Source organism: Mya arenaria, chromosome 5 (genome assembly GCF_026914265.1).
Source record: "Mya arenaria isolate MELC-2E11 chromosome 5, ASM2691426v1".
In the NCBI taxonomy this organism is placed as follows: domain Eukaryota; kingdom Metazoa; phylum Mollusca; class Bivalvia; order Myida; family Myidae; genus Mya; species Mya arenaria.
In genome coordinates this window covers 34,054,791-34,070,386 of record NC_069126.1, presented here as the reverse complement: position 1 = coordinate 34,070,386, position 15,596 = coordinate 34,054,791, and the positions used below count along the sequence as shown (strand labels likewise).

At 34.9% G+C, this 15,596-nt stretch overlaps 1 protein-coding gene across 1 annotated transcript; it reads left to right on the top strand.

Annotated features, from left to right (window-relative positions):
* Positions 1–416: 416 nt before the first annotated feature.
* Positions 417–1,866, top strand: LOC128235224 (uncharacterized). Its single transcript, XM_052950003.1, has 2 exons — positions 417–742; positions 1,154–1,866. The coding sequence occupies exons 1-2, from the start codon at positions 526–528 to the stop codon at positions 1,762–1,764; spliced, it is 828 nt and encodes a 275-aa protein (XP_052805963.1). The 5' UTR covers positions 417–525; the 3' UTR covers positions 1,765–1,866.
* Positions 1,867–15,596: the final 13,730 nt, after the last annotated feature.

Genomic DNA, 15,596 nt, shown 5'->3' with positions numbered 1-15,596 from the left:
TGTAATTGGAAAAACAACTAAGAACAAAAAAGGTATCGAGATGTTTTTTATTATATACTCATTGGAATGAATTACCTGAAACTATGCACTAAGAAAAACAAACGGTTGAGACTATATTGCATATATTATAAAAACAATTGATGTCATGTATTTAAGGTGGACTCTTTAAGGCAAATATTTGTCGCCAACCAGTACCCTTTATCATTTTCACACGCTTTGGAGTGCTATGGATATAACTGAGAAGCGATTTCTGTCGTCATAAACGATACTAAAACAAACAAATTTAAACATGTTTAAACCCTTCGTTGCCCTGAATAAAGACTAATAATGTTGCGTTTTACCGACCATTCCGTTTCTTACACGTACGAGTTAAGTTTCTAATAGCTGTTGTAGGAAGCTTTCAAGTGTACTATCGTTATCGCTTATAACGACTTCAAATGCGTCTAGTGTGCGTAATTAAGCCTACTGCTATATAAATACATATGCGTTGGCCACGAACACATACAGGAAAGACACTGTTACACAATGATGATCATTTTAGTGTGTTTAATAGGGTTTTGCTGTGCGCAAAGTCAATCATTAAATAAACGGACAGAGCCTTCTTGCTATACAAGCAACCGGTTTGAGTACGAGTTTGGGGTGCTGGAAAAACTCGAAAGCTTACAGAGGGACAAAAACGAACTACTTGCTAACTTCAAATCTCTTACAGCTCTCGTTGACCAGCTGGTCAGAAAAACTGATGGTCAGTTCAATTTTATATTGATAATGCATCGATTTATTTGACAGCGTTAACGATTCGTTTGCAGTAATAAAACCATGTGTTATTATAGTTACTTTTGTTCTTCTACTTATTATTTTATGAAAAGTCTGAATACAATACTTAGACTTTATACAGCCATGGTGTACGTTCAATATTGTTTAGGTCACACACTTCGAACGCAATACGCACATGATTTTATGTATTTTTCAATAAGCATTGTTCTCACATTATATGTAATGATTACCAACACTATTAAATAGTTAACCATCCGATAGTGTGTTGCGCAATTTAAAACGATACACGTTAAACATATAAACGAATAACGCGATAAGTGTCGGTTTCGATTTTAAAATACTTAAAGTACTAAAGACACTTATTTTCCTTCAATTTCAGAGGACAAATTGATGATACAAAACCTCACAGACACTGTTAACAGTATAAAAGGACTTAAGGATCCCGGTGGAGACACCTACAATCGCTGGGGAAGAACAGAGTGCCCAATCGATATTGACGCTGAACTCGTCTACAACGGGTTTGCTGGTGGGGCACCGCATGATAAGCATGGCAACGGTGCCAACTACCTATGTCTACCTAAGGATCCACAGTGGGGTCCGGATACGACGCCAAGCTACAAAGGTGACGTGCATGGTGCCGAGTATCAAGTTCATGGAACATTCTGGGACCATTTAAAAGACAACGACATACCGTGTGCCGTGTGTAGGACGTCCAAAACCAATGTTCTTATGATTCCAGCCAGACAAGAATGCTACGAAGGTTGGAATAAAGAATACCATGGTTATCTTATGGCGGAACGGGATACTCATCCATCTAATAAAGAATATATTTGCATGGATGGTGAACCAGAAGCACGAATAGGGACACAAGCTGATGTAAACGGAGCACTGCTACATTTTCAGCAAGCAGTGTGTGGCTCCCTGCCATGTCTGCCTTACATTGGAGGAAGAGAACTAACATGTGTAGTTTGTACATATGAGTCATTGTAAAACTCTTATTCATGCTATATTGCTTTACTATATGATCACTAAAACATTTCGAGGAAATATTACAAACGATTTTAAAGCATCAGTATCTTTAGTTTGAGTATATTTACTGTGGCCTTATTGAATTCCTGTGTCGGCCTCAGTTGATAATTTATAGACAAAAGACAAAAAAACATGCTTTTATATCGATCAGAAACAAATCTCAATGCTATTAATTGATGTTATGACCACTATGCCAAACAGTAAACGGACCTATAAGAGTTTTGAATATTTTGAGTCTGTATTATTTATTTATTATACAGATTTCTAACTCTTAAACCATAAATATTCACAATGGATTTGATAAGTTTAACATTATTTCATTGCAACTTCCGTTAAAGCTGTTTTTGTCAAAGGTTGACATTTTCACAGTAAGAGCACAACGTTTCAGAACTTCCTAATTATAGACCAAAAATGCCCCTCAGTCTAAGATAAATGTTTTAAACAATATTTTCCCTGACACACACATAAAAAGGATTTTGATGAAGTTAAATAAAGCCTTGGCCAAAAACAGTGTAATTTCTTAAACACGTGACAACATTCAGTATATTGTAATAATGCACACCACTAAGCATAACAGATATCTATTGGTTGGAAGATGTCGGAAGAATTAAATCGTTCGTTAATCCAGTGCGACTAGAGTTTTACGCCATATCAGTTTATTCAGGTAACAAGCTAACAAATTTGAACTTAGTGTTCATCGATATTTTACATATACATTTTTTATAGTTGTTTGTATTAATATTACTTGATATTTAAAAAAAGCAATAACTAACATTAACTTTAATTGAAAGATACCGCCGTATTCGTATGAATTACAGGTTAAATGTTATGAAATAGTATTGATATTGATAACTCATACAATTATGCAGATAAGTTGTTTTCCGCTATGACATCAGAAAGGTTTTGAATGAAATTCCAAATTATCGTTACTATTTGTTATAACACTCTATAATATTCATTTATCAAACGCTTGGATGCCATTGATGATTTATGATATTAGCCAAATGTTGATCATGGAAACTATTCGGAGCAAAATTAATTAAAGACGTTTAGGGATCGCGAAAACGGACCGTTTTTAATTAATTTTACTGATAGTATACACAATAACAAACATAACCTTTTATATATACTATAAGCTTGATTCCACAATATTGAATAACGCATTTCAGTTTTACAACCTTTTTAAAAAAAGAGTCAGTTTGTTTCAATCTACCCAGTAAACACGAGTGTTTGTGAACATGCCGCTGCATCATCCCGTTGATGTCGGCTTATAAAAAACACACAATCATTTCTGTACTTCTACTATTTAAAGTTAATTTCACGTGTGTTTTAAAAAAAAGTGACAGGATACAGCTCGTTCTATTAATTCGTCTAGCATTGCAAGATTATCTTTCCACATCCACGGCTCCAGCCTAGTTTTCCCTATTTCGAGACTGTGGATATCGTCTACTAACATTGTATCCTCCCAAATGAGCCATAACATAAGAGAGGAACAAGCATCGATTGACTTTGTTGGTGACATGCGCATATTTTTTACAATAAACAAAATATTTCCAAAGTTTTCAAAGTGTGGTGACCTATATGGGATGGTAGGTGTATGTTTCTCCTACATCACCTTCTAGATAGTACTGCGCCTTCTTCACTTTGGTGAGTACCAGAATTTTGGTGACGATTTATGTCGATTTTTCGGCCATATTTGCAAGTGGTTTAAACGAGTTAACAAGGTTTCCTAGTGTGGTGACCTATTTGGGGTGGTGGGTGCATGATTTCAGTTTTTACAACAACTGCGATAAATACAGAGCACCGCATTGTTCTGAAAACCCAACGCCAAACGCGTTGACTGTGGCTCAAATTCAATTGTCTCTGAAGGAAGAGAGAATAAACACTTAAGTGCGAAGGAACTGACTTTCAACGCCAGCACACAGGAAATGCCATTTTAAGTGAGTGTTATTTTTGTCACATCGTAACAGCCATTCAATTGCTGCCTTTGGTTTGAAGTTGTCTATTCCTGTATTATAATTGTTTTAGAGATTTAGGAATATAGCCATTTTACACAAAATAAATAGATTAAGCATTTGCTAACGCGGATTTCATTCACTTAAAAATAAACTGAGATATTTGTTTGACTAAAAGTATTATCATGTATTCGAGATGAGTTATCAAGTATATACGTCTGATGCCGTAATTGTGGCATAAAATGTCAAACATTTGTTGTTCACTTTTTCAGCACTTGTTAATACAATTAGAATATTTTCTCAGAGCAGAGACATTTAATATGTATATGAAAAACTACAGAAACAAGCTCAGTAGCCAAACCTTTAAACATAAACCCCGTTTAATGGCACAGAATAATTGACAAAGATATGGAACAAAACATACCAAAATAAATCACAAACAAGAAACACTGAAAAACAGCACAAAACTCAACAAACAACACACTGCACATACACTATTTAAAAACAAACTAAGTGCGTTTATCAAGATTATCAAGAGAATACCGTGCGTTGGAACGGTCAGTAAAATGTAAATTTACTAGGGGGTTAAACCAGTTTGCGTGCACAACATCACTCTTCAATACTATTCAGCTGGTCATACAATCTCACCTGGATGCTAAGGCACAGTTTGAAGATAAAACACATTCCTTAAACATCGTCTTCGATTTGAAGTTTAATGCCATTTGTATCTTCTATAGGGGAACAAATTTGCCTTAACAGCAACTTAATTCCTTCGAAACAGGGCATTTGTCACTGACAAACAGAGAAAGGATGTTACTGTGTTTAATGGTGCAACAGGCGGAATAAATGGAGATGACGCGGACTTCGCCAAGAATGATATAGTGGGATCCACTCGCCAGAGAATAGAGTCAAACAATTACAGACAGAAGAGGATGAAGTGGATTAGAACGCCAAGTGGCTCATGCGAAGCATGAAAAGGGGATGTTGACAAGAATAAGAATAGAAAATAAATAAGATCGATACCTCTGACATATCTAAGGAGACGAAAGAGCATCCAGAGGGTTTAAACAGTCGTAAACATTTTTGGTATTGAGTGTGTCAAATTTATCTGGTGTATACGCTCCGGACGACGCTTTACGTAGGCCATTTTGATAGAGACATAACTGAATTACATTAACTACGTAGTTGACTGAAGTGACCAGCGTTGTTTCACTACTGACCTCGTTGTTTTTCTTTCATGAAATGTAAATGATAAAAGAGCTCAAGCTGAGGACGTTAATTTGGCACTCACATATAAGCTACTGAAGATTTAGAAGATGTGGGACCAAAAAGCACACCTATAGACGATGTTTGATATACTTAGTACTTTGTAGAGAAAGGCAGCGAACTGTTTCACACCCACACATAAAGCATGCAGGTATGTGCGCATGCACACAAGCACGCACATACACACGGACGCACACACACTAACATAACAGCTCATTCATTCTCTCTCGCACGCACGCACACACAAACTCACAAACGCACTTACTCGCACTCTCTGTATGTCTGTCTCTCTGTCTGTCTCTCTCTTTCTTTCTCTCTCGCTCTCTCTCTCTCACACACACACACACGCACGCACGCACGCACGCACGCACGCACGCACGCGCGCGCGCGCGCGCTCACACACACACCGCATTTATTTTGATTAATGTAATAATGTTATTATAATTATAACTCCAGAAAGTTTGGTTATGAAGAAAACGTTGTGATACGATGTATGTTTTTCTAGTGTCTTATTAAGAGGCTCAACTTTGCCGACCTACTTAAATAAGAATATACGAAAATCTTTAGATAAAATTATCTTTAAAACGTTTAAAACGCATTAAAAAACAACTTAAAACGTCCACACATTTAGGTACTCAGCTTATTGTTATTAAAAAATACAACTAAGTACACAAAGGTTTCGATATGTTTTTTTGATATTTCCTTATGGACCTCAAACTATGCACTGAGAAAAAAATAACGTTTGAGACTCTGCTGCATACACCATAACAATTGATGTCATTTATTTAAGGTAAGCGCTTTAAGGCAAATAATATATCGCCAACCAGTACCCTATATTATTTTCACATGCTTTGGAGTGCTTTGAATATAATTGAGCTAAGTACGAGAAGCGATTTATTTCGTCTTAGACGGTACTAAAACACAAAATAAAAACATGTTTGAACCATTTGTTTGAAATTTAAAACTATTCCGTTTCCAACACGTACCAGTTAAGTTTATTATAGTTATTGTAGGAACCTTTCAATTCTATCGTTATCGCTAATAACGGCATTCAAATGCTTCAAGCCTACTGCTATATAAATAAATCTGCATTGGTAACGAACACATACAGGAAAGACTGTGCTACACAATGATGGACATGTTAGTGTGTTTAATAGTGTGTAATAGGGTTTTGCTGTGCGCAAAGTAAATTATGGAATCAAATCACAGAGCCTTCTTGCTATACAAGCAACCGGTTTGAGTACGGGTGCTGGTCAAACTCGAAAGCTTACAGAGGGACAAAAACGAACTGTTTGCTAACGTTACCTCTCATACAACTCTAGTTGACCAGCTGGCCAGAAACACTGATAATAAGTTCAATTTATATTGATAATGCATCGATTTATTTGACAGCGTTAACTAGTTCGTTAGTAGTTATAAATCTATGTGTTATTATAGTTAAATTGTAGTTTTGTTCAACTACTTTGAGTTTTTGTGAAAACCCTAGATTCAATACTTACAATACAATTTGTACCGCCATGGTGTACGTGCAAGCATTGTTTAGGTCACTTAAAACCATGCCAAGTATGAATGTCACGGAACAATCTGAGACCATTTCAAAGACCACGACATATCGTGTGCCGTGTGCAGGACGCCCAAAACCAAACCAATGTTCTTGTGATCCCGGCCAAACAAGAATGCTACGAAGGTTTTAATATAGAATACCATGGTTATCATATGTTACAACCCCTCAAATAAAAAATGTATTTGTATGGATGATGAACCAGAAGCAAGTTTTAGGACACAAGCTGATGTAAACGGAGCACTGCTACATTTACAGACTGCAGTGTATGGCTGCCTGAAAATAATGTTAAGCGATTTCTGACAAAAAAGTTTAATATTATAGACTGGTCAATAAGTTGTCTAGGATTTCTAACTTTAAGATACAGAAAACCAACGCAAAGTATACGTCAAAAGATATTTGATGCAATCAGGTGGTCGTTTCGGCCAAAAATGTCACTTCTTAAACACTTGATACAATTAAAATGAATGCAATATAACACTGTATTTCGTGCATATGGGTAAAAAAGGATTCTGTTTTCTCTGAGACTATGCTATTTGTACATGTATACATGTAGCAATGTAAGTGACAGTACACACACTTATAAATAAAGCCCGCTACATCGTTCATTCTAAGTAAGCTAACATAGTTATTTGTGTAATATATGCAGTTTGCATTTTTTCACTAAATTGCAGGGCGAATCAATATTGTTTCTTACTCTATTTATCTCATTTAACTGTTACCAAGACGTAATGAAGACAATTGAAGCTGTTACATTCCTGAACATTAGAGATGTGTGAATACATAATAAGTCACAGTTTATAAAAAGAAACCTCGTTGGTAAATATGATTGCCGTAAAATCTTTTCATATGCACAACTTAAGAGAGTGGCTAGGATTTTTGGGGGGAGACTACTTTAAACATTTTGTGCCGAATTCAGAAAAGCCACTATCACTCACACTCCGACAACATTCACGTAAGGAACACTCAATTCTTATAGTTTTGTGCCTCATTAATAAAAATTGCGACAAGGAAACGTCAATATTATTCTAAGACTGAGATTACCATTTACAAAACTAAATCATCTGTCTGGCTGTAAGCTATGAAATGAACATGTCGCCTCAAATATTTATTTACTGACAAAAACCTCAAACTCAAATAATTGAGGCCAGGAAGAAAATGCAACCGCCCAGTTTAATGGGTGTTCAAGATCAGCACGAATTACCGATTGAGGCATCCTTTTCAAAATTAGATTCTTTAATAGAAGTCCACGTTATTGAAGTACTTCAGTGAACCATCCCTGTCTGTTTAATATGGTCTGGGATCGAGGATGTTCCTAATTCTTTAAAACCTCTAATATACTCCATCTCTTCTACTTATCATGTACATTTACCATTCACACTCCGTCAACTCATATTCACAAACAATCACCGGGAGCAGTTCAAATGGTCTAGCCGAGCACGCCCCACTCACGCAAAACACTTCGGATAAACCTTCCACTCGGAAATAATTATTAAGCTATGTGATTACTGAGAATTAACTCATTGAGAATGAGTGACAGTGGTTGTTCTGAATTCGGCCCTAAGGCTCAGTATTGTCCGAAACAGTATGTATGTGGTGTATGGTGTTCATATCTTTTTCATACTTACAATATTGACATAAAATGATTACTTTGAAATACATGGAAAGGAAATGTTATTAGGGAATAACAGCCGGCTATCGAGCCAGTTTTGAAATAAACAAAACGTTGTTTTTCATGAACTCTTTAAATGACACAGTAAGATGCTAATCGTTTAAAAGTGATTATCGAAGTTTTTTTGCAAAATCCTTCTTGTAATCAACGGTTAGTGTCCTCTTTCTACACAAACACTTGTTTGTTTATTAACGGTTTTGATGTGCTGAAAAACTTGAAAGCGTACAAAGGGATGGAAACAGACGAAACCGCAATTACGGTTCTCATAGGAATGCTCACTAAACAAAAGAAATGGTATATTTAATTTGTTTGTTTTTTAAAAAAAAGTATCGGCAATCATTTATATTTAACTTTGAACTAGATAGGAAAAATAACGAATACGTGTTATTGGTATAATTTCATTTAGAAATCATATAGATCGGTCGTTAACATTTGTTGAAATGAACAAGTTTGTTTGAATTTCAGATGAGATTGGTTTGATATCGACATTTCATCTATACGATGTTGTAATTATTTATTACAACATTAAATACTTAACCACAATACAGATGATTGCGAAACTTACAACAAGTTGCGAAATGAATTTATTTTTTTGCATAATTACACAACGGGAACATTCCCAGTCATGGTAAACGCTACATTCAAGTGCGTCGATTATGTTGTGCATGATTAATCCTATGCCTATATAAACAAATCGTCGTTTGTGACATAGACATTCAGAAAATACACTGTAATAAAATGCTGATTATTTGACTGTGTTCAATAGGGTTTTGCTACGCGCAAACCCCTTCATGGAATCCACGGACAGAGCCTTCTTGCTATACAAGCAACGTTGAATTACTATGAGAGCGGACACGGAAAAGGGTATGCGACGGGCTTAGTGGCACTGTGAAACGGCAAGCTGATGAGACAATGCGCTCGGGATAAAATGGGCAACTGGACACAATTACCACCAGTGAAAGGAACATTGCAACTCCATGTGAAAATAGATATTGAAGGTCAATTGTGTACACGCGAAACGTCGTGTTAATGCTATGATTGCATCAATCTTAGTACGAGATAGCAGAAATAGAGAGATATTTCACATATCGAAATGTAACCTAGGTTATTAACTGCATCCAGTGTGTAGCACGATGTTAACACGGACTTAAAATTTATCAATGTTAAAATGTGTTAACATATGTTTCAAGATTGTGCATGGTAACTCATAAAGGATTTTAGTTGGGTAGTCGTTCGCATGTCGATTAGAAAATGGCATACACATAGTCCTTCATAATATCCGTTGTATTTGTGGTTGATTGGTATGTAAGATTTGCATTGCACATCATTGTAAGCCAGAAAAATGTCTTATGTTGTACTAGCTTATTTACAAATACTAGAATATAGTTTAACTATATTGTTGTGAAGAACGCACTGACTGCAGTTTATAAAGATTAAAACATTCGTTACTTGAAAAGCATATTGAACTTGGTTAATTTATAACACAATTGATTGAGCATAATCATAGAGACATGAATTGTATTATAATAATCAAATGACAGACGTCCAAACATCAATTTTATTCTTGAAATGTAGACAGTTATAATACATAGATGAATTTGTTACACATACAAAAATATATTGTAATTTTCGACATTCGCATTGATTTTTTTAATAAAAACCATGTATGCATGCAATTTACTCAGATGGTTTTAGTATATATGTAAAAGTTATCTATGTTAGATTTTTTCATATGTCATATAATTGTAAAACAGGATAATTATACTGTATTTAAAGCATGCGTTACTGTTCGGAAGGCTTTGTTAAGTGGTATGTGTCTCAAGCATTTCAGGTCAAATGACAGTTAAAGCCATTCCTTTCTGCATTTAAATGTTAACATGAAGTGTTTGAAACTGTTTCTTTTATTTTAATAGAATACCGTTAATGTACACCTTTTAAAAACTAAACTTTCTTTGGAAGAAAAATATTTCAATCTGATGTGTCAATTTATAAAGCAATCTCTCTTGTTCTAACAACATAAAATTGTGATTAAAATATATACCGCACATCTTTTTATAGTACATATTTGTTATATGTATTAAATGCAATTTGAAATAAGTTTTATAAGCATATAAACAATACGTTACTGGTGAATTAAGGTTAGTTTAATAATAAAAAAAATGGAAAATCAATTTTGTTAGATTCTTACTAGACGTATTAAAGAGAAAAAATAAGAAATTCATTTTTCCATTTTTTTCTATTTCCAACGCTACGTTTATTGAGAATCTGCGTAAAGCGGCAATCTAGCAAACTATCACATCCGTTTCCTTATCGTGGTGTGTGCCTTAATAAATTTAGCGGAATAATAACTCATAATATTTCATTCTGCGTTGAGAAGCCTTTCATTGATGACATTACGGAATAGAAATGATAAAGGGTAGCATAGCTGATCACCGAAGCCAGGTTTTCAAGTAAACAAATTAATGATTAGTAAAAACACAACAATGTTAAATTTAAAAGAGATTGACGATATTTGAACACTTTACGAATTATTTTATTGATTGATAATAAGAAATAAACATAAACAGACAACTGAATGTTTTATGGACCAAAGGTGCAGACAACACATGTGAGTTCTCTGCCTGCAATGTATGGCTTGCATGGTAGGCTTCCGCACACTGTTTCTTGAAAATGTAGCAAAGCTCCGTCAAGATCCGCATGTGTACCTACGTTGACTTCCGGATCGTCATCCACACAAATAAACTCTTTGTTTGACGCGTGACTATCTCGTTCTGCCATTAAGTAGCCATGGTATTCCCTATTCCATCCGTCGTAGCAATCTTGTCTGGCGGGGATCATAAGAACATTGGTTTTTGGCGTTCTGCAAACTGCGCAAGGAACATCGTGGTTTTTCTTATCGTCCCAAAATGTTCCATGGGACTGATACTCAGCGCCATACACATATCCCTTGTACTTTGGCGACGTATCTGGGCCCCACTGCGGATCCGTAGGTAGACAAATGTAGTTGGCACCACCGCCAGAATATTGATGCGGCGAACCACCAACAAACCCATTGTAAACAAGGTCTGAGCCATGAACATCCGGGCACGTAGTCCCCCCCAGCGGATGTAGGTGGTTCCACCGTGTGTTTTAATTCTCCTCAAACGGTCAACAGTGGTAGCGACATGCTCGATAACAGACCTATCACCTGAAAGTAAAACATTTGATGTGAGTATTTCACAAACCGTAGATGTTTGAGTATTTCACAAACGTATCGAAACCAGCTTACAACAAATCACTGATTTTGTTATTTTATAATCACGATTCGCATTTCTAATGTAATTTACTGCTATATAAAATGCGCTAATTTAATCAACTTTTGCCGATTCTGCAAATAGCGATTGGAAAACAATTGTCATATTTAAATTCAAAATATTCGGACATACAATGAGAAACATTTACGCAACACTGATTTCACAATCAACCTACGCCTAAAAAACTGTCAACAACCTAGCGTGGTTTTCACACTTTACCTGGGAAACGACCTATCTTCAAGCGAATCAGACTGGTCTCTGACAGCTAGAAATAACTGAATACCAATGTATCATGAAACAAACTAAAATTATGAAAAAATGTGGTTTATTTGTATCCAATGTTAATCCGCAAATGATTTGCGTATATATTTGACATTTAAATGTTCATTCAATAAATCGCGGCGTAGTTATTTGGTCATTGATGTATTCCCTGTTAAATTTTAAAATGCCTTCGTGCATTCACTCTTGTGAGTTGGAGCATTCATGCATTAATATTTTATTAAGTTCATTAGTTCATAAAGTGTTTTCACTAAAACACGAGTGAATAATAAACTATATCAGATAACTATTTCTCCGCGAACCGGAAATAGAAAATTGACAGCTTCACCATCAGCAAAAAACTGCGTGAAGGGTTTTCACAGGTAGTGGTGTAAAAACACTCTTTCAAGACGGGGGATATTTGAAAAAAAAATACTAATAAAACATTGAAATAAGCATAAAATAAACAGAGAATTTGTTGATTTCAGTTTAAGATCGTAATTATCTTCATTCGTGAAAATATGTTTGTCTATGAGACTCGTAAAATTAAATACGATCTTACACGGATATGAACAAATATTCTCTATATATTACGTCATCAGTTAATGCTTTTATCCTTCTACCGCAAACCATTTTGCTACACTTTGAAGGTCTGTCTTATACTAAATCAGACTGATGTGGTGTCTTGATTGTCTCTTAATGAATGATTATTTACATTTTGCAATTCATAACAAAATCCATTATAATGTTTCTTATGTGACCAACGACGTTTTGTTCATGTATCAAAGAACTAGATCGTGAATGGTGTTATAGGAAATAAAGATACTATGTCACTTAAAATTATATTACCACAGCTGACTTGTGTTGGAAAAGGAACACTTAAACATAAGCATCTAATTAGGTAGGTCACACTCAAACAATATGTTACGATATGTTTATTTACCAAATGTTTGAGAAAACAACAACAACAAAACTACGAGTATCACTTAGTCGTTAGTCACAGTGCCTAATAATGGTCACCCATCATTTAACGTTCAAGCAATTGTGATTAGAGTATGGTTTGTTTGTGGTGTTTGTAATCCTGAAGTACTGCCGAAGGTTTTGTAAAAAATGAAAAGACTTGGCATCAGCTACAAGTTGGGGAGTGTCATGGCAACTACTTGATGAGCTGGACACAGTTGCAACTACCTCATATATCGTCTTAGCATTTGACTGTCTCTATCTGAGGTAATGATTCAATATTGCAAAAGTTACGGTAATTGATACACATATACTTTCTCTGGCAACATGTATAGATAGTTGTTTTTCATTGATTTTAACAGTTCTGGCAATTTTGTACTTGTCGCTGCCATCAACAACATGGTTAACACTTAAGTGAATACTTTTGAAAAGCTAAGGTTCAAGTCTGTAAGGGAAGCCTTTCCCGGGTGGAACTTTGTATGTCTTACTTTCATAGTAGAAATTCAGTCTTACAACAAAAACCAGTGCTTGGAAATTAAAACCCCCTTATTTCTTCCAGTAATGATCTTTATTCACCAGCATATTTTGATCATCATCATTTATCAGTACATTATATAAACACCATAAAACCGGTAGATTACATAACTGGAAATACTTATTTGCAATTCAGCTAAAGAAAAGCTCAATTTGCACCTGTCATGTTTCTCATTAAGTGCATACCAAAGATTGACATGATTTTTGTTTTGGTTGACACCATTATCAAAATGCAACTCCGCCTTTTCTTCTCCAACATCAAAGTACTTGTAGCAATGATCACCAAGCTCACAACTGTAATTTCTCCCTTCCCCGCCAACTCAGTTTTGTATCAAACAGGTAAAATGCTTGCTCCCCGGCAAAAATAATAATCATATTTATTGCATATTTTTCAATTTTGCTCTATATATTGCATGATTTTATCAATAAACAAACTATGAAAACCAGTAAAATATTCTGATTTTCACTATGTGTGTTTTGATTCCGTATCACAAGGTAGTCATGCGAAACCACAAATCTTCTTCTACTTGCTTGAAACAAACTGTCAATTAACAGCCGTTTAACTCAAGATAAAATAACTGCAATGTAACTCTGCATATACTATGAAGACAACGCATGCCCATGAAGATTAAAAAATATATTTGACCAGTCTCTTGGGCGGCATGACATGGGAAGATATATATTATGTAGTGCACGGTTTTCTGAAATGAATTCAACTTCGTACACGATACTCATACAGATATCAAAATTAGCAAGGAATATAGATACTGTCCTGAAATAAAAATTGCAATGTGATGAATATAAATATACATATATATGTAGTGCACTGTGTTCGGAAGTAAATTCTTCGAAACTCATACACAGGTCCAAATTGTCTGCAGCGTTATGGTCAGGTTGAGTGTTTCCAGAAAGTAGATTTTAAGTTAAAGAAATCCTGAACAAAAATGCCATCAGTGTCGGTGACAAGTCTATCAGAAACACTGTACTCCCCGGACTACAAACCTACTGACATTTTAAGATGAAGAAAACATAAAATTATACAGATTCATAAATTATTTTTGACAATGTTGTATGGAAATTAAATCAAATCGCCGTTTCAAGACAGTTGTTTACTTCTAAGTTTTAAGATTTTGACAATAAGCAATTAATTTTCTCTTTTATGTTTTCATTTAAACGCTATCAAGCTTAATATTTAATTTATATAACTGCAATAAAAAGTACATGTCAAAATTCGGCATAAGCATCCTCGAAAAGCAGTTAATGGAGACAAAAAACGTAAAATTTCAACAGGAATGTTACCAACCGGAAATTACGTATATGCTAGGGAGAAAATACGGTTGTTTTTATAGCTTGTCGTTACCAGTCGATACCTTTAAAGATTAATAAATTTAGCAAAGAAATGGTGACTAATAACAATAATAAAAGTAAGCTAAATAATTTACAAAACTTTGACATTGTACTCGAAATTGAAATTTGCCGACTTTGTACCCCTTTCTCCTGGCGTCGACACATGTTTGCCTGCCCATATCAAAATGGCCGTCTTACATGCTGCAAATATTGTACATAGGACCCTCTTTCTTTTTGTTAACTATGTTATGGTTAGAAACAGTGATTCATCGATTCTTCCAGTCTAACTGTTGTTGGTACTATACCTTCTATTCTGTTTGAGATACACTCTCCACATATGTTTTACATGATTAGTCAGGTCATAAGGCCAACATACATTGAAGCTTAAAACCGTTTTAACAGTATGTATCGTCTTATGGGTGATTAAAGTAAAAATCTGGCACTTACGTGGGATGAATTTGCTTTCTCGCTTATCATGGGTATTGATCTCCAAGTCTTAATAGATAAAATCCCCTAAAGGTCTTGTTGCTGAATATATTTTCAAAACAAATCTTTATTCTATTACATCTTTTTCAATAAAAGCATAGTGTTTAAGTTGACTGATGGGCTGGTCCACGAGTATAACATTGCATTACCATTTTGATTTAGCAGATTTTTGAAGATATTTGTGTAAGAATATCAGAGAAAAAACATAGTTTGGGAACAAGTCTTAATTCTTTGTTAGTATAAAGTCTTATTTATATATGAGGAAAACAATTACCAAACATGTTTTGTTATGTTTTGTCTATGCTCGTAAATACAGTTTGTTCGAGCACATGTTTGATATTATTACAAGATGTTACAGTCAGCCATGATTTTGACCTAAATAGAGCGAATTGAAGTGTTTACTTCCTCGTTTCATTGAAAAAGTACAAGTAATCTATGGTTTGCATCTCAAAGTAAAACAG